The following is a 17,592-nucleotide window of genomic DNA, read 5'->3' as shown; positions in this document are numbered from 1 at the left end:
AGATACAGTTAATACCCAGATTGTAGTTGATATGTAAAGAAAAGAAATAGCTACTGTATAAAGATAGCTATACCCAATATTGGATGTCTTAGATGTCAGATTTCACACCATATTAATGATAGGCGGTGAGAATGCTCAGACATTTGCTCTGCCTTTTACAATCATTCAGTGTCTTTCTCAAAGGTGCAATCATACTGTAAATGTCACCTCCAAATGATTTGCACTGGAAATCTGGTTGCTCACCATGTGCTTTCACCCATGATGCACACAGACATGTGAAAACATCGGTCACACATAAGAAGCAGATTGCATATTTAGTGTGTGTGTGTGTGTGTGTGTGTGTGTGTGTGTGTGTGTGTGTGTGTGTGTGTGTGTGTGTGTGTCAATGTACAAGTCACAGCAGCTTACAGTCGATGTGATTTAGATATTAGGATGCGTGTGAAGAAGTGTGACCTACAGTAACTGGCTAGCTCTTATGCCTCTGGCATTAAATTACTATTTGCGTACATATAAATATACTTCACCAAGGACCTCTATAGCGGGATATTTACCGTTTCTCTCTGTGCAAATAAGGTATTAACATGCCTGGAGGTTGGCTGGAATGCAAATATGCTATAATGTAATGGGGCCTTCATTTTATACACAGTGCATTCATATTTATTCAACTCTCACCTTTCTTCTCTTTTCTTTTTTTAATATTTAAATATTAAGACTCTGGGCCCTATCTTGTACCCGGCACAGCGCAGCACAGCGCAAAGCCCGACACAAGTGTCTTTGCTAGTTTAAGAACGTTGCTGTTGTCAATTTCCCGTCCAGCGTCGTTTAAATAGCAAATGCACCTGCGCCCATCTGTGTTCAGGTGCATTCTTGGCGTACTGCTATCTCTAGGCAGCAGAAAGTGATCACGCCATTGACCAACAAAGACCTGGTCTAAAGTCAATAGCGCAGCATTTCATTGTTATTTTAACAGGGCTTTAGTAAAATGCACCTAGGCTCGTGCACAGCGCACGCACACTATGCTTGTTCCACACACAGGGACGTGCTTTCACTTCACGCACGAGCAGATCAGTGTTTCCTCCTAAAAAATGTCTCCTTCCTGCTTAGCAAATCCGCCATCATAATTGCAATGCGCCAAGGTAAAGTTACGCCCAAAACACACCTATGAATTAATAAAGACACTAAGTACAACCCTTTTGAACCATGCGCCCGGCTCATGGACCCTTTTTTCCACCGTTAAACTAGCAAAAAACGCCCTAAACACATCTGCGCCAGACACTTCGTGCTGTGCACTTAATTCGTTAAAATAGGGCCTTCTATCTCATATTTATTTGATCTTCTCCCTCCCACAGGAAAGTGAAAATGTTGGCATTCTTAGAATGTATTTATCTATCTATGCTTTCAATTCATGAGTATTTATTTCCTATGTTGTCATCAGTGTTCGTTGATGAGTATTGGCCATAATTTTACAGATGTATCGAGCACTGAAATTGATCAGGCAAAACAGCATCAATATTATAATCTAAGCAAAATTTTACATTTTCATACCAGCAAAATTGTGGTGGTGTGCTCATCATTTTGCAACATAAAAAGCAATTTTCTTGTCTGATTCATCCAGTCTGTTTATGTTGCTGTGTGTCAAACTTTCACTTTATCGGACCATTTATTTCTGTACAACAGTCTGATAGAAATATTATTGTTTTAACTTCAATGTATCTTTTTTTAATGTTCTTTTGCTATTATTTTTTAAATCCCCTGAGGCAGTAAAGGTTTCATTCAGTATTATAAAAAACAAACAAAGACAAGACATACTTTGATGTTGCCAGCAAGTTGTTGGGACGTCACTACATCATATTGTAGATGCAACTTGACTCGTTACTGTGTGTTTGTGGAACAGATCCAACTGGCTGAGGTGGAGCAGGCATCTCTGATGTCAGAGCAGCTGTCAGACAAGTCATCGTCTCCGGCGCTGCCTGATGACCTCAGCCTGGACGAACACAGCAGCTATCAGCTGATGGTCAGAGATGCCAAGGTACACACACACACACACACACACACACACACACACACTCACACACACACATACACATACAAACATAGTCATTTCCTGTGGACTATACTGTTACATGTATGACACATGGCAGGCTTGCACACAAATATATTGTTTATACATATATATATATAAGAAGGATAACCCCTTGAGATTATCATCTCATTTTCTAGGGGGTCCTTAAAACAATTACACAGAAAATTCAAAATACATTAACACATACACACAACACTCCCAAGCCTAACTACTCCAACACAGACTGATTCCCCCCATAAAGAAGACAAAAAGATTTATATATATATATATATATATATATATATATATGTATTGTCTAAATATGACCAATAGACAGCAACATGCCCACCACTTGCTTGGTCTCCTTTCTGGTGCAGGGAATTAAATCCCCCGAAGAACCCTTTCAAAAAGAAAAGAAGAGAAAGGAAAAAAAAAAATGACAGCACATACTTTCCACCTCTTGCATTTGGTTTCTTGCCTGTGTCGACGTTTCGGTTCCAGGGCCCTTTGTCAGGACATGTCATAGTTTAGGTTAACACAAAGTGTTTTGTCTGCAATGCAGTGGAACACAGTTTAATGCATTTTACATCAATTTTCTGATTCTATTTTTGTCTACATACTTCTGTGTGTTTTCTAGTCTCGGGGGTGTATTCTATGGTTTGGATTAGAACTCTTAGTTCAAATGAAGGGAAATATTAATGCAACTACTTTATTTTAGACAATTCTGTGTTTCTAGCGTTGTGGCAACAGTTTGGAGGAGGCCTTGTTCCTCTTTCAGCATTTATTGCCCTCTTGCACAAAGCCAGATCCATAAAGAAATGGTTTCCCCAGTGTTGTGTAAAATAACTTGAAATGCCTACACGGAGCCCTGATCTCAATCCATCCAACACCTTTGGGATTAACTGGAACGCTGACTGCGAGCCAGACCTTATCGCCCAGCATCAGTGTTGGTGCGTTGGACCTCTGTAATGCTTTTGTGGCCGAACGGAAGCAAATCCCTGCAGCCAGGTTCCAACATCTGTTATACAGTCAGTGGTGGAATGTAACTAAGTACATTTACTCAAGTACTGTACCTGAGAACAAATTTGAGAAACTTTTACTTGAGTCTTTTCTTTTCATGCCACTTTCTACTTTCGACGCTGCTACATTTCAGAGAGTAATATTGTACTTTTTAGTCCATGACATTGATCTGACAGCTTTAGTTACTAGTTACTTTACAAAATAAGATTTGTTTGCACATAAAACACATGTAGTTTATAAAACATGTTTTACTATATATAATCAATATAACGGCCTACAAGTAAAGCTGAAATGATTAGCCGATTTAACACTTAGTTGATCGACAGAACTGCTTTGATCGTTTACGTTTTCTAAAATGTGACGATTTCCCACATTTCTCTGAGTACTTTTACTTTAATACTTAAAGTACATTTCCCTGATGATGCTTACATACTTTTACTTAAGTAACATTTTCAATGCAGGACTTTTATTTTTACAGTGTAGTCTTAGACCAGGGGTGTCAAACTCATTCTCACTAGGGGCCACACTTGAAAAAGAGAATCACACCAAGGGCTGGACATGTAGAGTTTATTGGCATGCTTTAACATAAAAAGTGACATGCAGTAACGCATGTCATTTTTTATTTTTACATTTTGGTAGCTTTTTTCCTCATTTTTGTTGTTTTTGTTACGACGTTTTTGTGGCTTTCTCAGACATTTGTCACCATTTTGTAAATCTGTTGCTTTTTCCGACATTTTTGTTGACATGAAGCCCTACAAAAGTCATCAAAAGAGTTCCTGCTGGGGGAATTTCGGAGTCTCAGAGTCGGCAAATCTGCCATATTCTGCTTTGAATGTCACGGAACTGCAGTTTAAAAAACACTTTCCTGTGTTCTTGGTTTGGCGCACAACTAGGTGGGCCAAAATGTATTGTGAACCCAAATTGATATACGGTCCAGATCTAAATCTGCAAGGGGCCGGATTTGGCCTGCGGGCCTTGAGTTTGACACATGTGTATTAGACCTTAGGATCTGAATACTTCTTCCACCCCTGTATACAGTAGCAGCATAATAATGCCTATAGTGTTCAAATTAGATGTTCAATCACAAAACGGGTGTAATGGTCAGATGGGGAAATGTAATTGCCCCTTGCGGGATCAATAAAGTATGTCCTAATCTAATCCACATACGTTTGGCCATATAGAGTATATAATTATAATTTATTATTATTGATCCCCAGTGGGGAAATTACAATTTACACTCTGTTGGTTAGAAATCACTACACACAGGCCTGAAATACACACAGACATGCTCAGAACCTATTCATGCACAAAGGGAGAGATGTCAGAGTGGGTGGGCTGCCAGTGCTGGACCAGCGCCCTGGGCGGTTGGGGGGATACGGTGCCTTGCTCCAGAGCACCTGGCAGTGCCCAGGAGGTGAACTGGCATCTTTGGTCCGTACTGGGACTTGAACCAGCGACCCTCCGGTTCCCAACCCAACCAAAGTACCTACGGACTGAGCTACTGCCACCCCCCAAAATATCATGTTACATTCACAGTGTATGCACAGGAAAGCAACATTGGTGTATGTATGGGGCTACTAAAAAATCATATCCATCCATCCGTATCCTATTACTATTTCAATCTGACATGTGACATACAAATTAACATTCGCTGTAATAATCACTCACACTTACACACAGGTACGTCTCTGGGGTGTCGGGGAGTCACAGCTCATGTCATCACACCCCTTCCATCTTGGTAATCATCATTAATTACTATTTACATGCTCGACCGTCTGATTAAAACACCTGCCTCCCTCCGTGCCCTTGATATGGCTGTGTATGTGTGTGTGTGTGTGTGTGTGTGTGTGTGTGTGTGTGTGTGTGTGTGTGTGTGTGTGTGTGTGTGTGTGTGTGTTGTCTTTTATATCTTCATCTTCTCATAAACACTTTGCCCTCGCCTCACAGCGGTTCCACCTGGCTTGTTTCATCGCTGCGTTATTGAAGGCCAGTTCATTTGATCCAGTTTACAACCAACATCAACAGCCGAGCAATTTGAAGCTTTGAAGCCTGCCGTTACAGTTTTTTTTATCCAATTTGAATCAGACTTGTATAGATGGATAAAGGAAGGGACATGAAAAGGGAGCTTTTTGAAATTGGAAACAAATTGTGCTCAGATTTCCATTTTGGCAAGGCCAAATGAAAGGCTTCAGTTTGATATCTTTCTTGCTCCAGTGAACATCACCGCACCTGGTTATCATGTTTACTCTCTCTGAATCTCTTTGTCTCTCCTCTTCTTTTACTTGCTCCTCTATCTTCAATCTCCCTCTTCCTTTTCCCATCATGCTCGCAGAGGGGCAGCAGTGACTCCCATAGTTCGGAGGAGTTGCCCACCCAGGGGGGCTACAGGGGGCTCTGTCCCCCTAGCTCAGGAAGCGAGTGTGGGGTCCAGGAGTTGTTTGAGTTGAATAGTCTGTCGCTGGAGCAGCCAAGCCGGGCACATTGCACAGGTACCGGACTGCCCATGATGATTAGTAAGTACTGTCATCCTGAGTGAATTAATCTGTGCAACCCATTCTCACTCCCAACTCGTAAAATCCTGAGGCCTGGTCAGTGTCTCTCAGGGTCAGATACCAATGCAAAATTCCACCTTTAATGTCTGAATGGGACGCACAGGGCATAGCAGCAGCTCCACCGCGGCGCTGTAAGATGACATTGTATTAAGACAACGGTAGTGAGTAGTAAGAAAGACCGAAAATCCTCGTAAGGAGGTTGGTTGGGCTGATGGATGGATCAAACAACATAGGACTTTCAGCCCGGAGACCGGGGTTTGTGTCCCGCCTGTCACTGAAACATACATTTTGTAACCCCCACCCACGACCTTTTGCTAAACCTAACTGTCCTGTCCTTGCACATGTCAATTTAAGCGTACATCCCGACCCAGAGCGTCAAAAAGTGAGTCCCCACTAAGCCCGTCTAAATATGACGGCAAAGGGACGCGAGTCCCGAGAGTGTCAAAAAGTGATGCCAAGAGTCCCGACCCAGTGCGTCTAAATATGATGCTAAAGGACACTTTTTACATCAATAACAAACGCCAAACCAAAATGTCGCTTTTTGACATGATGGCGGTGAGAACGTGTGAGATACTTGGTGGCAGGTCCTGAAATCAAGTTCTTAGATTAGATTTTCCTTGTAAGCCAATGTTAGCGTTTGCATGCCCATTCATTCACCCTAATGTCCTCCATAACAGTTTTTATGTCACTATACTGGTATACATTGCTATACTCCATGCTTTGTTGCTGAACAGTTTTATTTAAGTTGTTTGAACAAACAACCAATGCTCTTGTATTTCTTGTGTCTTATCTTTTGAAATACTCATACACACCACCACCAGATGCCTGTAAAGTTTGTTTCTGGTAGATAAATGTCCACCGACTGGTTACCTTAATACACTTAATAACATTAGGATTTTAGTCGCAGCATGGGTATTACAAATTAATGAATTAACACAGATTCCCTCAGGAAACATAATGGAAAAATACTTAGCGATGCATTCTAGTAAATGTGTTAATATATTATTTTGCCTGTAAAACATATTCCTTCAACAATGTCTCTCTGCTATATGACCAAATCGTAGTTTGGTTTATTGACCATATTCTAATATGTTTCTGAAAAAGAAATACATGACTTTATCAGTGACGGATGAAGACCTTGACTTCTTTCCATTGTGTTCACACAGTCCACCAGCTTAAAAAAAAAGACGGACACAGGCAGTCAATGTCTGACTGACATTAAAGTATATTGGAAAATTGAAACTCATAAAAACTCATACAGTGTGAACAAACAATTGTGAAAACATTTTTTTTAAATAGCAGACAAAGTAAAAAATATCAAAGACACTACAACAAGGACAATTGGAGATATAAATATGACGCAAAACATGTTCAAGGTTTCTGAAAATTTAGTAGCGCCATGGAGTAATTTTTCTGTGAGTGGATCATTGATTTGGTTGATCCTATGTAAACTCACAAGGACACACAGCAACGCTATTTGACTGATGAGTGGAATCCCCACTCTCCGGTGGCAGTGACAGGCCAGGAAACGAACAACTAAAGGCAGGAAAGTAATTAAAAGCAAAAGTGCAAACATGGATGTAAACAATGTAAAAAATCAGCTTTGCAATTGTTTTATGAGGAGGAAAAATATGTTCAACACATTTGCACACATAATGTAATTTGGTGGGAAACACTAAAGATAAATATTCATTTGTTTCTATACAATATATACAATATATAAATAAATATAACATGAGGTTAAACTCATTTTGAACACAATGATATGTGCAGTCCAAGTCACTGTAAATCACCAATACAATATAGTTACATGTTTGGTGTACATTTTCTTGAGTTTGTTCCATTATTGGTGACTCTCAAGTTTTTGTGCTATCATATAGAATCCCATTATATATTTTCAATAATAAAAATGTAAATGAGATTCTATAGCTTTCCTGCTTTTTGTAGATCATTTTTCATCCAACAGCAGTGGAATGGTTCAATTGAATCTTCCACGTCATCCAATCATATTAAAATAATCCCTCTGAGGATAACCTTTCATCAGCGTTTCATATTATCCTTATCAGTGTTCTTTGTGACCCTCACTGGTATTTAACCACAGCGATTTCATTAAACCGTGACTTTGACGTGACATTGATAGTATCGTTTAAATAAGAAGAAGCTTTTTCTAAATGTCTCTGGAGCCGACACAGGCGCACAAGGACGTGTCTCATATTCCACACCGTTGATTAACTTCCACTGCAATTAATGCAGTGATAGATGAGGCCAGCAGCGACGCAGATACACAGATGTTGATGAATGACATGTTATGTCCCCCCTTTAACATGACCATCATCATGGGAACGGGTAGAGAGATGCAAGGCAAAGTCAATTCAGGGGCACCGTTCAACAGCACACACTATCACAGACTGTTGTAGACACGATGCCACTGAAGACATGGAGGAGTTGTTAACATGATTTGTTTTCTGCCAGCAAAAAAATATTACTCCATTCGGTGACACTTTATTTGAAGGGGTGTGCATAAGACTGACATGACACCGTCATTATTATGACATGACACCTGTCATGAACATGAAGGAGTCATTTTGAGTGTTCATGACTGTTGTCATAAAGTGTCATTCCGTAAATTATGACACTTTTAATGCAAAGTTAGCATTGTCCCAGATGGATTTGTCATGACAGCTTGACATGAACGAAGACAACAATCTCTGTGTTATGACAACTTGACTTAACCTAAACAACATAACCTATCATAAATATGCCCAATTATCAAACTTTATTAAACTATTTAGCTTTATGTGTTAACATTACATTAAACTGTCATTAAAAGGTTGTTTTTTACATTATATAATAATATATAACAATATTATTATAAGTGAAACAATTTGGACCTGTCATGAAGTTTGATTTCATCAGCAAATGCTCATATGACAGTGTCGTGAATAATATCCTTGACCTCAAGTAGAGTGGAACCATTTGGACTCGTCATTAAGATGTCTTGAAAGTTATAAGACCAGTTTGATGACAGTTAATGCAGTACCGAAGTGATTTATTGAGTTTTGGACTTGTTGCTAACTATAATTAGCTGCCCTTAGCTCTGTTAGCTGTAACGTTACAGCTGTCCAATTAGCTAGCTAGCGGACTCAGCCCTGGGCTGCAAAGAACTAAACCCGGAAAGAAAACCATATCTGTTTTTGGTCCCGGTCTGGCAACACCGACTCAGGTAATGCGCTAGCATGGCGGATGAATTGAATCCGATTGAGTCGCTCCGAAACTGCCACGTGGAAACCCAGCTTCATGCACATTCAGCGCTATTGGCTACTGTAAACGCTAATCCATGTCTGCGACGCGACAAGTCCCTCACTACTCGTTTCCTTTGTTGGTTTGATTGGTTAGGTTTAGGCACTAGGAGTGCGATTGGTTAGGGTAAGAATACCAGGGTTGGCCAATCAGAGGCATCTCGGACAATGCTAACTTTGCATTTAAAGTGTCATAATTTAACAAATGACAATTACTGACAACAGTCATGAACACTAAAAATGACTCCTTCATGTTCATGACAGGTGTCATGTCATGTCTTATGCACACCCCTAAAATAAAGTGTTACCCTTTATTCTTTATCTCAGAGACCCATATAAAAGATCAAACTATAATGTGATTATTTCATTAGAGTTTAGAGAATAGAGTTTTGGGGGAAGCTATAATACTTGCTCTAAAACTCTAAAATGTGCTAAATGTAGGTTATGATAGAATTGTTTTTGATTTTTGATTTGTCTCCCGTGAGTTACATTTTTGTTTATATATATATATATATATAGTGAGTTTTTCAAACACTGGAGGTCTTTCTTTAGAGCAAAATGTCCAACTTTAAGACTTTCATAATTAGATGAAACAGTGTATCCCTTGTGAGAATAAAGTTTAAAACATTGATATTTTGTTTTTAGTGTTAAAAAAAAAGTGTCTTTACTTAGATGAGGAATGATGAGAGCAAGTCTCCCAATTTCAAAATGGTAGATATTTTGGGTGCAATAATAATAATAATAATAATGATAACAAAACTTTAACAGAACCTGATGGCAGATTGTACAGACAGAAAAGAATGAGGCCCAGGACTCAACCTTGTGGCACATCACTAGAACTCCCCATGGGAAACAAAGTAGGTAAGACCTAAACCAGTGTGGGACTGTACCTAGGAGGCCAAACCATGTTTCTAGCCTTTCTCTGAGGAGATCATTATCAAAACATGATACTATTGAGTAAGTGTGTTTGATGATCTTGCATTGAGGTGTTTATAAAGCATCAGTTATGCGTTCTAGATACAAATGTGTCAACAACAACACTAAATACACAAAACTGGCAACATTGTCACTGACATTTTGTTTTTCAGACGCAGATAGAGGAAGTTGCAGTGGAGGTGGCGGCGGTTCCTCACCCGTCTTCCACCTTCCGGTAGATTTCTTCCACCCAGCTGCTGCGGCTCACCCGGGCAGTCCTGGGAACGGTGTTAGCCCAGTAGATAGAGGGCCGTCCAGGTTGCCCTCCCCAGCCTCCTGGGCTTCTCTCCGCTCACCCGGAGCCAACAGCAGGCCCCTGAGCTTTCAGGTATTATGGACAGATGAATGGATGGATAGATAGACAAATAAGGACCTGCCATCAGTACCTCTGTGCAACACATCAGTGACATGATGTAAATAGATCATTCCTAAGGGAATGTTCAGTGAACCAAAGTTGTCATGCATCAAAAACACTGCAGGCAGTCAGATGGGATTTGCCAAATGATGTATAATGCAGAATGAGCCCAAAAAACGGTGATCTGGAAACTTGATACCGTAACGTGGCTTAGTAAATGTCTACACACAGTAATACAGATACTAATAACTGACAAATCAGTCTGCAGTAGCTGAGCTGGAACATCCCTTTGGCAACTTGTGTGAAATTGTGAATACACACATGACACTTTCCATCCTCCCTTGATGTCCTAATGTTGTGTGAAACTTCCGATAATTTATTTATATTAATGCTTTTATAATTAAAGCTATGATCTAATACGTATTGAATCTAACACCTCCCCTGTGTTGGCTTCTGCACAAAACAAAACGAGAATGAAAGGGCCCTTTTTTTAGTTCCTGTGTAACCATGGAGACAGATTTTTCTTTGTTTCCCCTCTACCTGTTTGGTTTGTTTAGCTTGTGCCTGAGTGCCTCTGTGATCCTCAGCTGCTACAGTAATGCTCTGCGGCGCTCGTCTAATTAGCCCGGCCAGCCCTGAGCCTGATACCGACTCTGTGCACACTGTTCTTCTTGGCTCACAGAATGAACAGGTTTGAACAGGTTATATTTTAAACCTCTCTTTTTTTCTTTAAACCAAGATTAAAATCATCCCTTTTGCTCCACCTTTTCAAAATCCAATTTAAACTCTAATCTCTGTATCTTTTTAAAAGGCTTTTTTTTTAAACTTCAACAATTGGAGAAAAAAAAAATCAACAATTGCTGCATTGACAGGCAGCGTGGATAGAGCAAAATGAGCACAGTTCCTGGAAAAAAATAAATAAGGAAACGACTCAGAGTCAGATGTAGAAGATAATTTGGACTGAAATATAAACAAAACTCAAAAGAAAAGTTAGACCTGCCAGTAAACGTGGGAGCTAGCAGAATGGTATTTGGAGCTCTTTAAATTGTTCCGAAGGGACATTTGAGCATTTCTGCCATGCCAGTTGTAACAAGTGAAAACTATAGCAAACTTTGAAGTGCAGCGCTGGTTGTGTGAAACGCCCATGGTACACACGTATTTCCTTATTTTTTTTCTTTGTGCTTGATTTGATTTTCTCTCCAATCATGTGGCCAAACACAGACCATGAACGATTGACATTCCCATCACTCTCCTGTTGCACAATTTATGCCCAAAAAAAAAACGTCGGAAAAAGTGAAAACAAAACTTGGATAAAAGTGACAAAAATTTTTAAAAAAGTGACAAAAACATTGGGGAAATTTAATTGTAAATTTTGACCCAGAAAAACTAAAAGTTGCATGGTCGACGGGAAGACAACACAAGGGTTAATGGTAAAGTAATGTATAGGTTATCATCAACACTTATTATAATAATTTGTCATACTGTATTTTATGGGGATTTAAGATAATGTACGACTTTGGTTTAAGTTATTTAACAGAAATTTATTGATCCAGGATTTTATTAAAATTGTGGAACACAGATGGGATTAACTTTAAACATTTTTTTTAATTCTCCTTGAATTCTCCTTTGCATATAACCTGATCCCCATGTGTTTCATATCAAAATTGTCGGAACAAACTCAGCTTTCTGTCTAGTGATGCCCAAAAGTGTTTCAGAGCAATGTAGAAAGAGATAATTTGGCCCTTAAGCGGAAACATTTCTCAAATCTCTTGTGAATACATACCTACACTCAAATGTTTTGGTGCTTGAAATGAGTTTACAATGAATATGAATAAAATAGTAAATAAATGTCTAAAGTACCTTGGGGTTGTGTTCGCGAGTGAGGGGACAATGGAGCGGGAGATTGGTCGGAGAATCGGCGCAGCGGGTGCGGTATTGCATTCAATCTATCGCACCGTTAGATTTAAAAGAGAGCTTAGCCAGAAGGCAAAGCTCTCGATCTACCGGTCAGTTTTCGTTCCTACCCTCACCTATGGTCATGAAGGCTGGGTCATGACCGAAAGAACGAGATCCAGGGTACAAGCGGCCGAAATGGGTTTCCTCAGGAGGGTGGCTGGCGTCTCCCTTAGAGATAGGGTGAGAAGCTCAGTCATCCGTGAGGAGCTCGGAGAGCCGCTGCTCCTTTGCGCCGAAAGGAGCCAGTTGAGGTGGTTCGGGCATCTGGTAAGGATGCCCCTGGGCGCCCCCTAGGGAGGTGTTCCAGGCACGCCCAGCTGGGAGGAGGCCTCGGGAAGACCCAGGACTAGGTGGAGGGATTATATCTCCAACCTGGCCTGGGAACGCCGGGATCCCCAGTCGGAGCTGGTTAATGTTGCTCGGGAAAGGGAAGTTTGGGGTCCCCTGCTGGAACTGCTCCCCCCGCGACCCGACACCGGATAAGCGGACGAAGATGGATGGATGGATGGATAAATGTCTAAAATGAAATTTTTGTTGTCAAACATCTCTTTGACTCACCGGTGGGTCTTTTGTCCTCAGAGAGTTAAAGCAACACTAGAGAACTTTTCCTGCTTCGGTCCCCCTATAGGTTGGAAGCGGAATTGTCTGTTACATTATACTGTCCAGTTCATTCGAACTACAGATCCTCTATCCTCATCTGGCAAACTTGCATAATGTAATGTAATAGACAACTCCGCTTCCAACCTGTAGGGGGACCAAAGCGGGAAAAGTTCTCTAGTGTTGCTTTAAACCTGAATAATCTTCTTTTTTTTTTTTTTTTAATGAAAAGCTTAACTTATTAACCCTAATAATAATAAAAAACCATATTGGTGCAAACCAGTAATAATATTTTGCCTACTAAAGACCTAATTGCCTACTTTTATTTTCTTTCACCACCTCCCTCCTCTGTGTGCAGCACCCGTCCCACAGTGACTCCTCCCTGGCCACAGGCAGTTCAGAGGGCAGCCTGCAGACCACCCTAGAAGAAGGGCTCAGCTTCAGCGTGTCCCCATCTCGAGATCCGGAACTCCCCAGCCACCCCTCACGCCCCCGGGCACCGGCCACAGGAGACCAGGGGCGGCCTTTACTAAAGAGACGCAGTACTACTTTTACCCTTCAAGCCACCAGGGGGCATCAGAGGAGCCAGAGCAGCAGCTGCGGCGGCGGCAGCACCAGCCCCGGCTGCCCCCGGCAGGACTCCATGGACCCTTCGGATGAGGACGTGGGCACGGGGACGGTTGGGGACGGCTGCCGCCAGACCTTGAGCAGCGAGCCCTTGTCAGAAACATTAAACAGCGTCTCGCTGACGTCGCTGCTCACCCCAGGCTCTCTGGCACCCCCGCCGGTGAAGAAATGTAACAGCACAGGCTCCCTGGACCGAACCAATTTATCTGCCCGGAGTAAAGACAGCCGCCACCTCTGCGGCATCGATGCCCGCGGCTACTTGTCCAACCCCTGGACGGAGGAAAGGGCGAGTGGCGGGGAGGAGGACGGTGACATCACAGGCTTCAGCAGCCGGCCCACAGACACAAGCTCCAGGAAAAATAGATGAAACACTTGTTGCCTCTCTCGTAGTGGAGCTCTTTAACCATTTCCATTTTCCGGGAACCTTGAACAGAACAGAACAGGAAGAGACTTTTAATACGTGACCCGTGAATCCCGATTCTGAAATTCTCTCTTGTCCTTGAATCGTCTGTTCTCTCTCTCTCTCTTTCCTCCTCGGATCCGGCTGCTTGGGATCAGTCATTTCTCAAAAGAACACGATTGTTTCTGAGTTTTGACTTGCTCTCTTTTCCGCAGGATATGCGTTCGCCTTTTGAAAGGACTTTAACGATAGTGACAAGGGGCTTAGCCTTTTAGCATAGCCAGGATTCAGCCCTGAAAGATGTGACAGTCCCGGGCTTTACATGTGAGCCATGGTGAAATACAGAATATTTGGAAGGCCATTAAAGAGACAGGCTTGAAAATTACAGTGATTGACAGATGAACATAAAGTGATGATATTTATATGAAAACTGCTGAAAAGTTAAATTTCAAAAAATAGATTGCTTGCCCTCGAACGTTGTGCAGATTGCAACATTGGACAAAATGGCAAACTCTGAAGCCTCTTTTGAGGAAGAACTGAACTTTGTACAGTTTTTTTTTTGTAATAACAATTGCTAACAGTAGCATTGACCAACCTTTTTTCCTCTTAAGCAAATTTGGTGAGTAACAGAGAATTGAAAGGTTGTTTTTATTTTTGTTCTGTGTTCTTTTTTAACTTCAGTTTATTGAAGTTGTGTGAATGTAGACATGTCTGTCTCCGTTTGTGAAGGAGAGGGAGTCCAGGACAAGCGAAGGAGCCTGGCTAGTCTGAAAATTGACAAAGGGCCTCTTTGATTAGAAGACTGGATCTGTGACTGCCGCTGAGAATACATGTGGGTTGTCAGTGGAACCGTTTGCCACTTTAAAGTGGTTTTTCTTTTTTTGCTTTCTACATACCCATGAAAGGGCTAAATGTATTGAGTGCAGACCTGGGCCAAAACCTATTGGGTAATAATCCTTTGCTACCTAACTTGTCTTTTAGGTGCAACTGTTACTTTCAAAAACTTTTCTGATGCTAATATACATAAAAGACACATGTGTCACTGAAATGAACATTTACTTGTAAAGCAATTGGGTGGATTTCTAAGTAAACATTTACAATTTCCTCAAGTATGTATTTAACAGATTAAAACACAAAATTATTAGAAATAAGGTAATGATAGCCAACACATCAACAGACTTTCTCAGCCCCTGCAACCTCTACTTAGATGTTAAATGTGCAGTAGTGATTCCTGCAGGTCAGAAATATATTTTACAAGGCAGGGGATGAACAAAATATTCTAAAAACATTTCAATAATAACATGAACAGTATGGGCTTTACAACAGTAGGAGACAGTTTGATGTCATCCGAGTTGTCCCTCACACACCAACAGTGTCTACGCTTCAGACAGTAGTTGAATGGGACCAGTGTCAGCGAGCTCAGGAGACTCAAAAGCACGACTCAGCGGCAGAGGTAAAATAGTAATGAAGTTCAGTGTACAAAGTACAATTGTAGGTGAAAGGTATCAAAAGCAGGAGGCAAAAGACGTGGTTGTTAAACGGGCTATAGGTCTAGAAAACACTGGGAAGATACACTAGGAAATAACGCTGGGGTGTGAGACATGAAAAGTACTACAATACAATACACTTCAACAATCTGGCAACCTTAGTGGATAGCTCCTCCGTGGAGCGAGGAGTGAGCATCGAGGAGGGATCACTGAGGAGCTCTAGGCGAGGATACAGGAGAGCAGCCTTCCCGGATGCCATGCAGCTGAAGGAGTTTCTAACCCCGCCCAAACAGCTGACGAATTCATGTGACGCATCAGAGGAAAGGACATCTCATCCCTCCAAACACATTTGCTCGTTGCCTCTCTCCCCTCTCCAAAATGTGAACATCGACAACTTCTCAGTCCCTCCCCCCTTTCTGCTAAAGCCTAAACAGTCTCCTAAACCTCTCCCCCCACGAGGGAGAACGAATGCGTGTGCCTGAGCAGTGATTGACACACAGTTAGATACCCCGCCACCCCCCCGGCCATGATTGGTGCATCTGAACAGGAAGCGGTGGATTTTTGCAAATCACACTACAGGCTGTAGGTGGGGCCAGAGGAGCTGGATTGCTTTTTAAATGACCTGCTTCCTGTAGTTCTGCTGGAACATAGGGTCAGTTTCAGCAAATATGACACAAAGTTTTACCTACAGCACCTTTAAGGGCTATCGATGCTTCTCATGTCGCTTAAATTGCCGCCTCGACCTGTCTCCCTTTCTCGCGTCTTAGTCCCTCGCACCAAGGAGGCACGGGAGAGACGCAAGGAAATCCTCGGAGGAGAGAGGCAACGAGCAAATGTGTTTTAGAGGGATGAGACGTCCTTTCCTCTGATTCGTCATTTTTTAAACTACATCTGTTTTGTGTACAGAAATGTTAATGTGTAAAGTAACTTGTATCTAAAGCTGTCAGATGAATGTAGTGGAGTAATAAGTACAATATTTATCTCTGAAATGTAGCAGTAGTAGAAGTAGAAAGTGGCATGAAAAGAAAAGACTCAAATTTGTACTTAAGTACAATACTTGAGTAAATGTACTTAGTTACTTTACATTTCACCACTGCTGACAAATTGACATGCGCTGCTCTGTGGGACCAGTGTGGAGATTCAGGGCGAACTAAATGACATCAAACTGCCTTTATAATGATCGGCCATTGTTAAGTGGCCTAGAATACACTTTAGCAGCTGATAATGTACTTGAGGGTGGTTGTAGGTCTTCATCTTGCAGTCAGATTTCCAGGAATTCAGAAATTGGGATTCAATTTAATTCAATTCATAACAATAGCTATCGCAATACACTTGCAGATAGAGTAGGTCTAGACCACACTCTATAATTTACAAAGACCCAACAATTTCCCACGAGCAAGCATTTGGTGCGATTCACAGTTTGACAATTATTTGACTCAGGTCTGCTTGAGTGTAGCAAGATATTAGAAATACCAGATACTATGGCAAGCAATGTGGTCCAAATTGGTGTAACTTGTAACTTTTAGCACTTGTTTATCAGACATCTTTTGACAAATTGTAATGATCCATCATATAATATACTGTGTCATAATCTTTGAAAATCCAGAGAAGGTAGACCTCAGGTTGACCTATATGCACTCACACACACAGCATTACACATAGCACACATTGAAGCACATATACAGTACATGTTACATACACATATCATACAAAGATGTTAGTGTCAAAACACTCCAGGGTGTTTCTGTAATTGTTTGAGGTGTAGTCTACATCCACGATGTTTCACTTCCGGGAATGCTCCGGTGCCGCCGGAAATTCCGCCGGATGTCCTTCTTTTCAGCCGGATGTCCGTCCCCTAACGCTTTCTTTGGGTTGTAATTTTGAACTCCGGTGGATTTCTGAGGACTATGGTTAACTGCTCCTCAGATCTCTGCAGGGTAAATCCAGACAGCTAGCTAGACTATCTGTCCAATCTGAGTTTTCTGTTGCACGACTAAAACAATCTTTTGAACGTAAAAATGTTCCACCAAAACAATTTCCTTCCCGAGGCTATTTTGCAGCGGCACCGGGGCTCCGTCCGGCGCTTAGCCCCGCCCATGATGATTGTGATTGGTTTAAAGAAATGCCAATAAAACAGAGCACGTTTTTCTCCCATCCCGGAATGCTGTGTGGACTAGCCAGACCCTCCTCCGCAGCGCTGTAGAGGAAGGTCTGGCAAAGCGAGACTATTTGAGATGAGACAGAAGGAAACCTCAGTCTGTA

General features: G+C 41.5%; 1 protein-coding gene across 1 annotated transcript in view; it reads left to right on the top strand.

The window, feature by feature from the left end:
* Window positions 1–13,810, top strand: part of cacna1ib (calcium voltage-gated channel subunit alpha1 Ib) — a 213,934-nt gene extending 200,124 nt beyond the window's left edge. The window contains exons 35-38 of the mRNA XM_028566047.1: window positions 1,895–2,029; window positions 5,415–5,571; window positions 10,022–10,236; window positions 13,175–13,810. Coding sequence (XP_028421848.1) covers window positions 1,895–2,029; window positions 5,415–5,571; window positions 10,022–10,236; window positions 13,175–13,810 — 1,143 coding nt within the window. The remainder of the gene's footprint in view (window positions 1–1,894; window positions 2,030–5,414; window positions 5,572–10,021; window positions 10,237–13,174) is intronic.
* Window positions 13,811–17,592: the final 3,782 nt, after the last annotated feature.

The sequence above is a fragment of the Perca flavescens genome, chromosome 2, assembly GCF_004354835.1.
Source record: "Perca flavescens isolate YP-PL-M2 chromosome 2, PFLA_1.0, whole genome shotgun sequence".
NCBI lineage: Eukaryota > Metazoa > Chordata > Actinopteri > Perciformes > Percidae > Perca > Perca flavescens.
The sequence above is the reverse complement of the archived record's forward strand: the minus strand, read 5'-3'. Positions and strand labels throughout refer to the sequence as shown.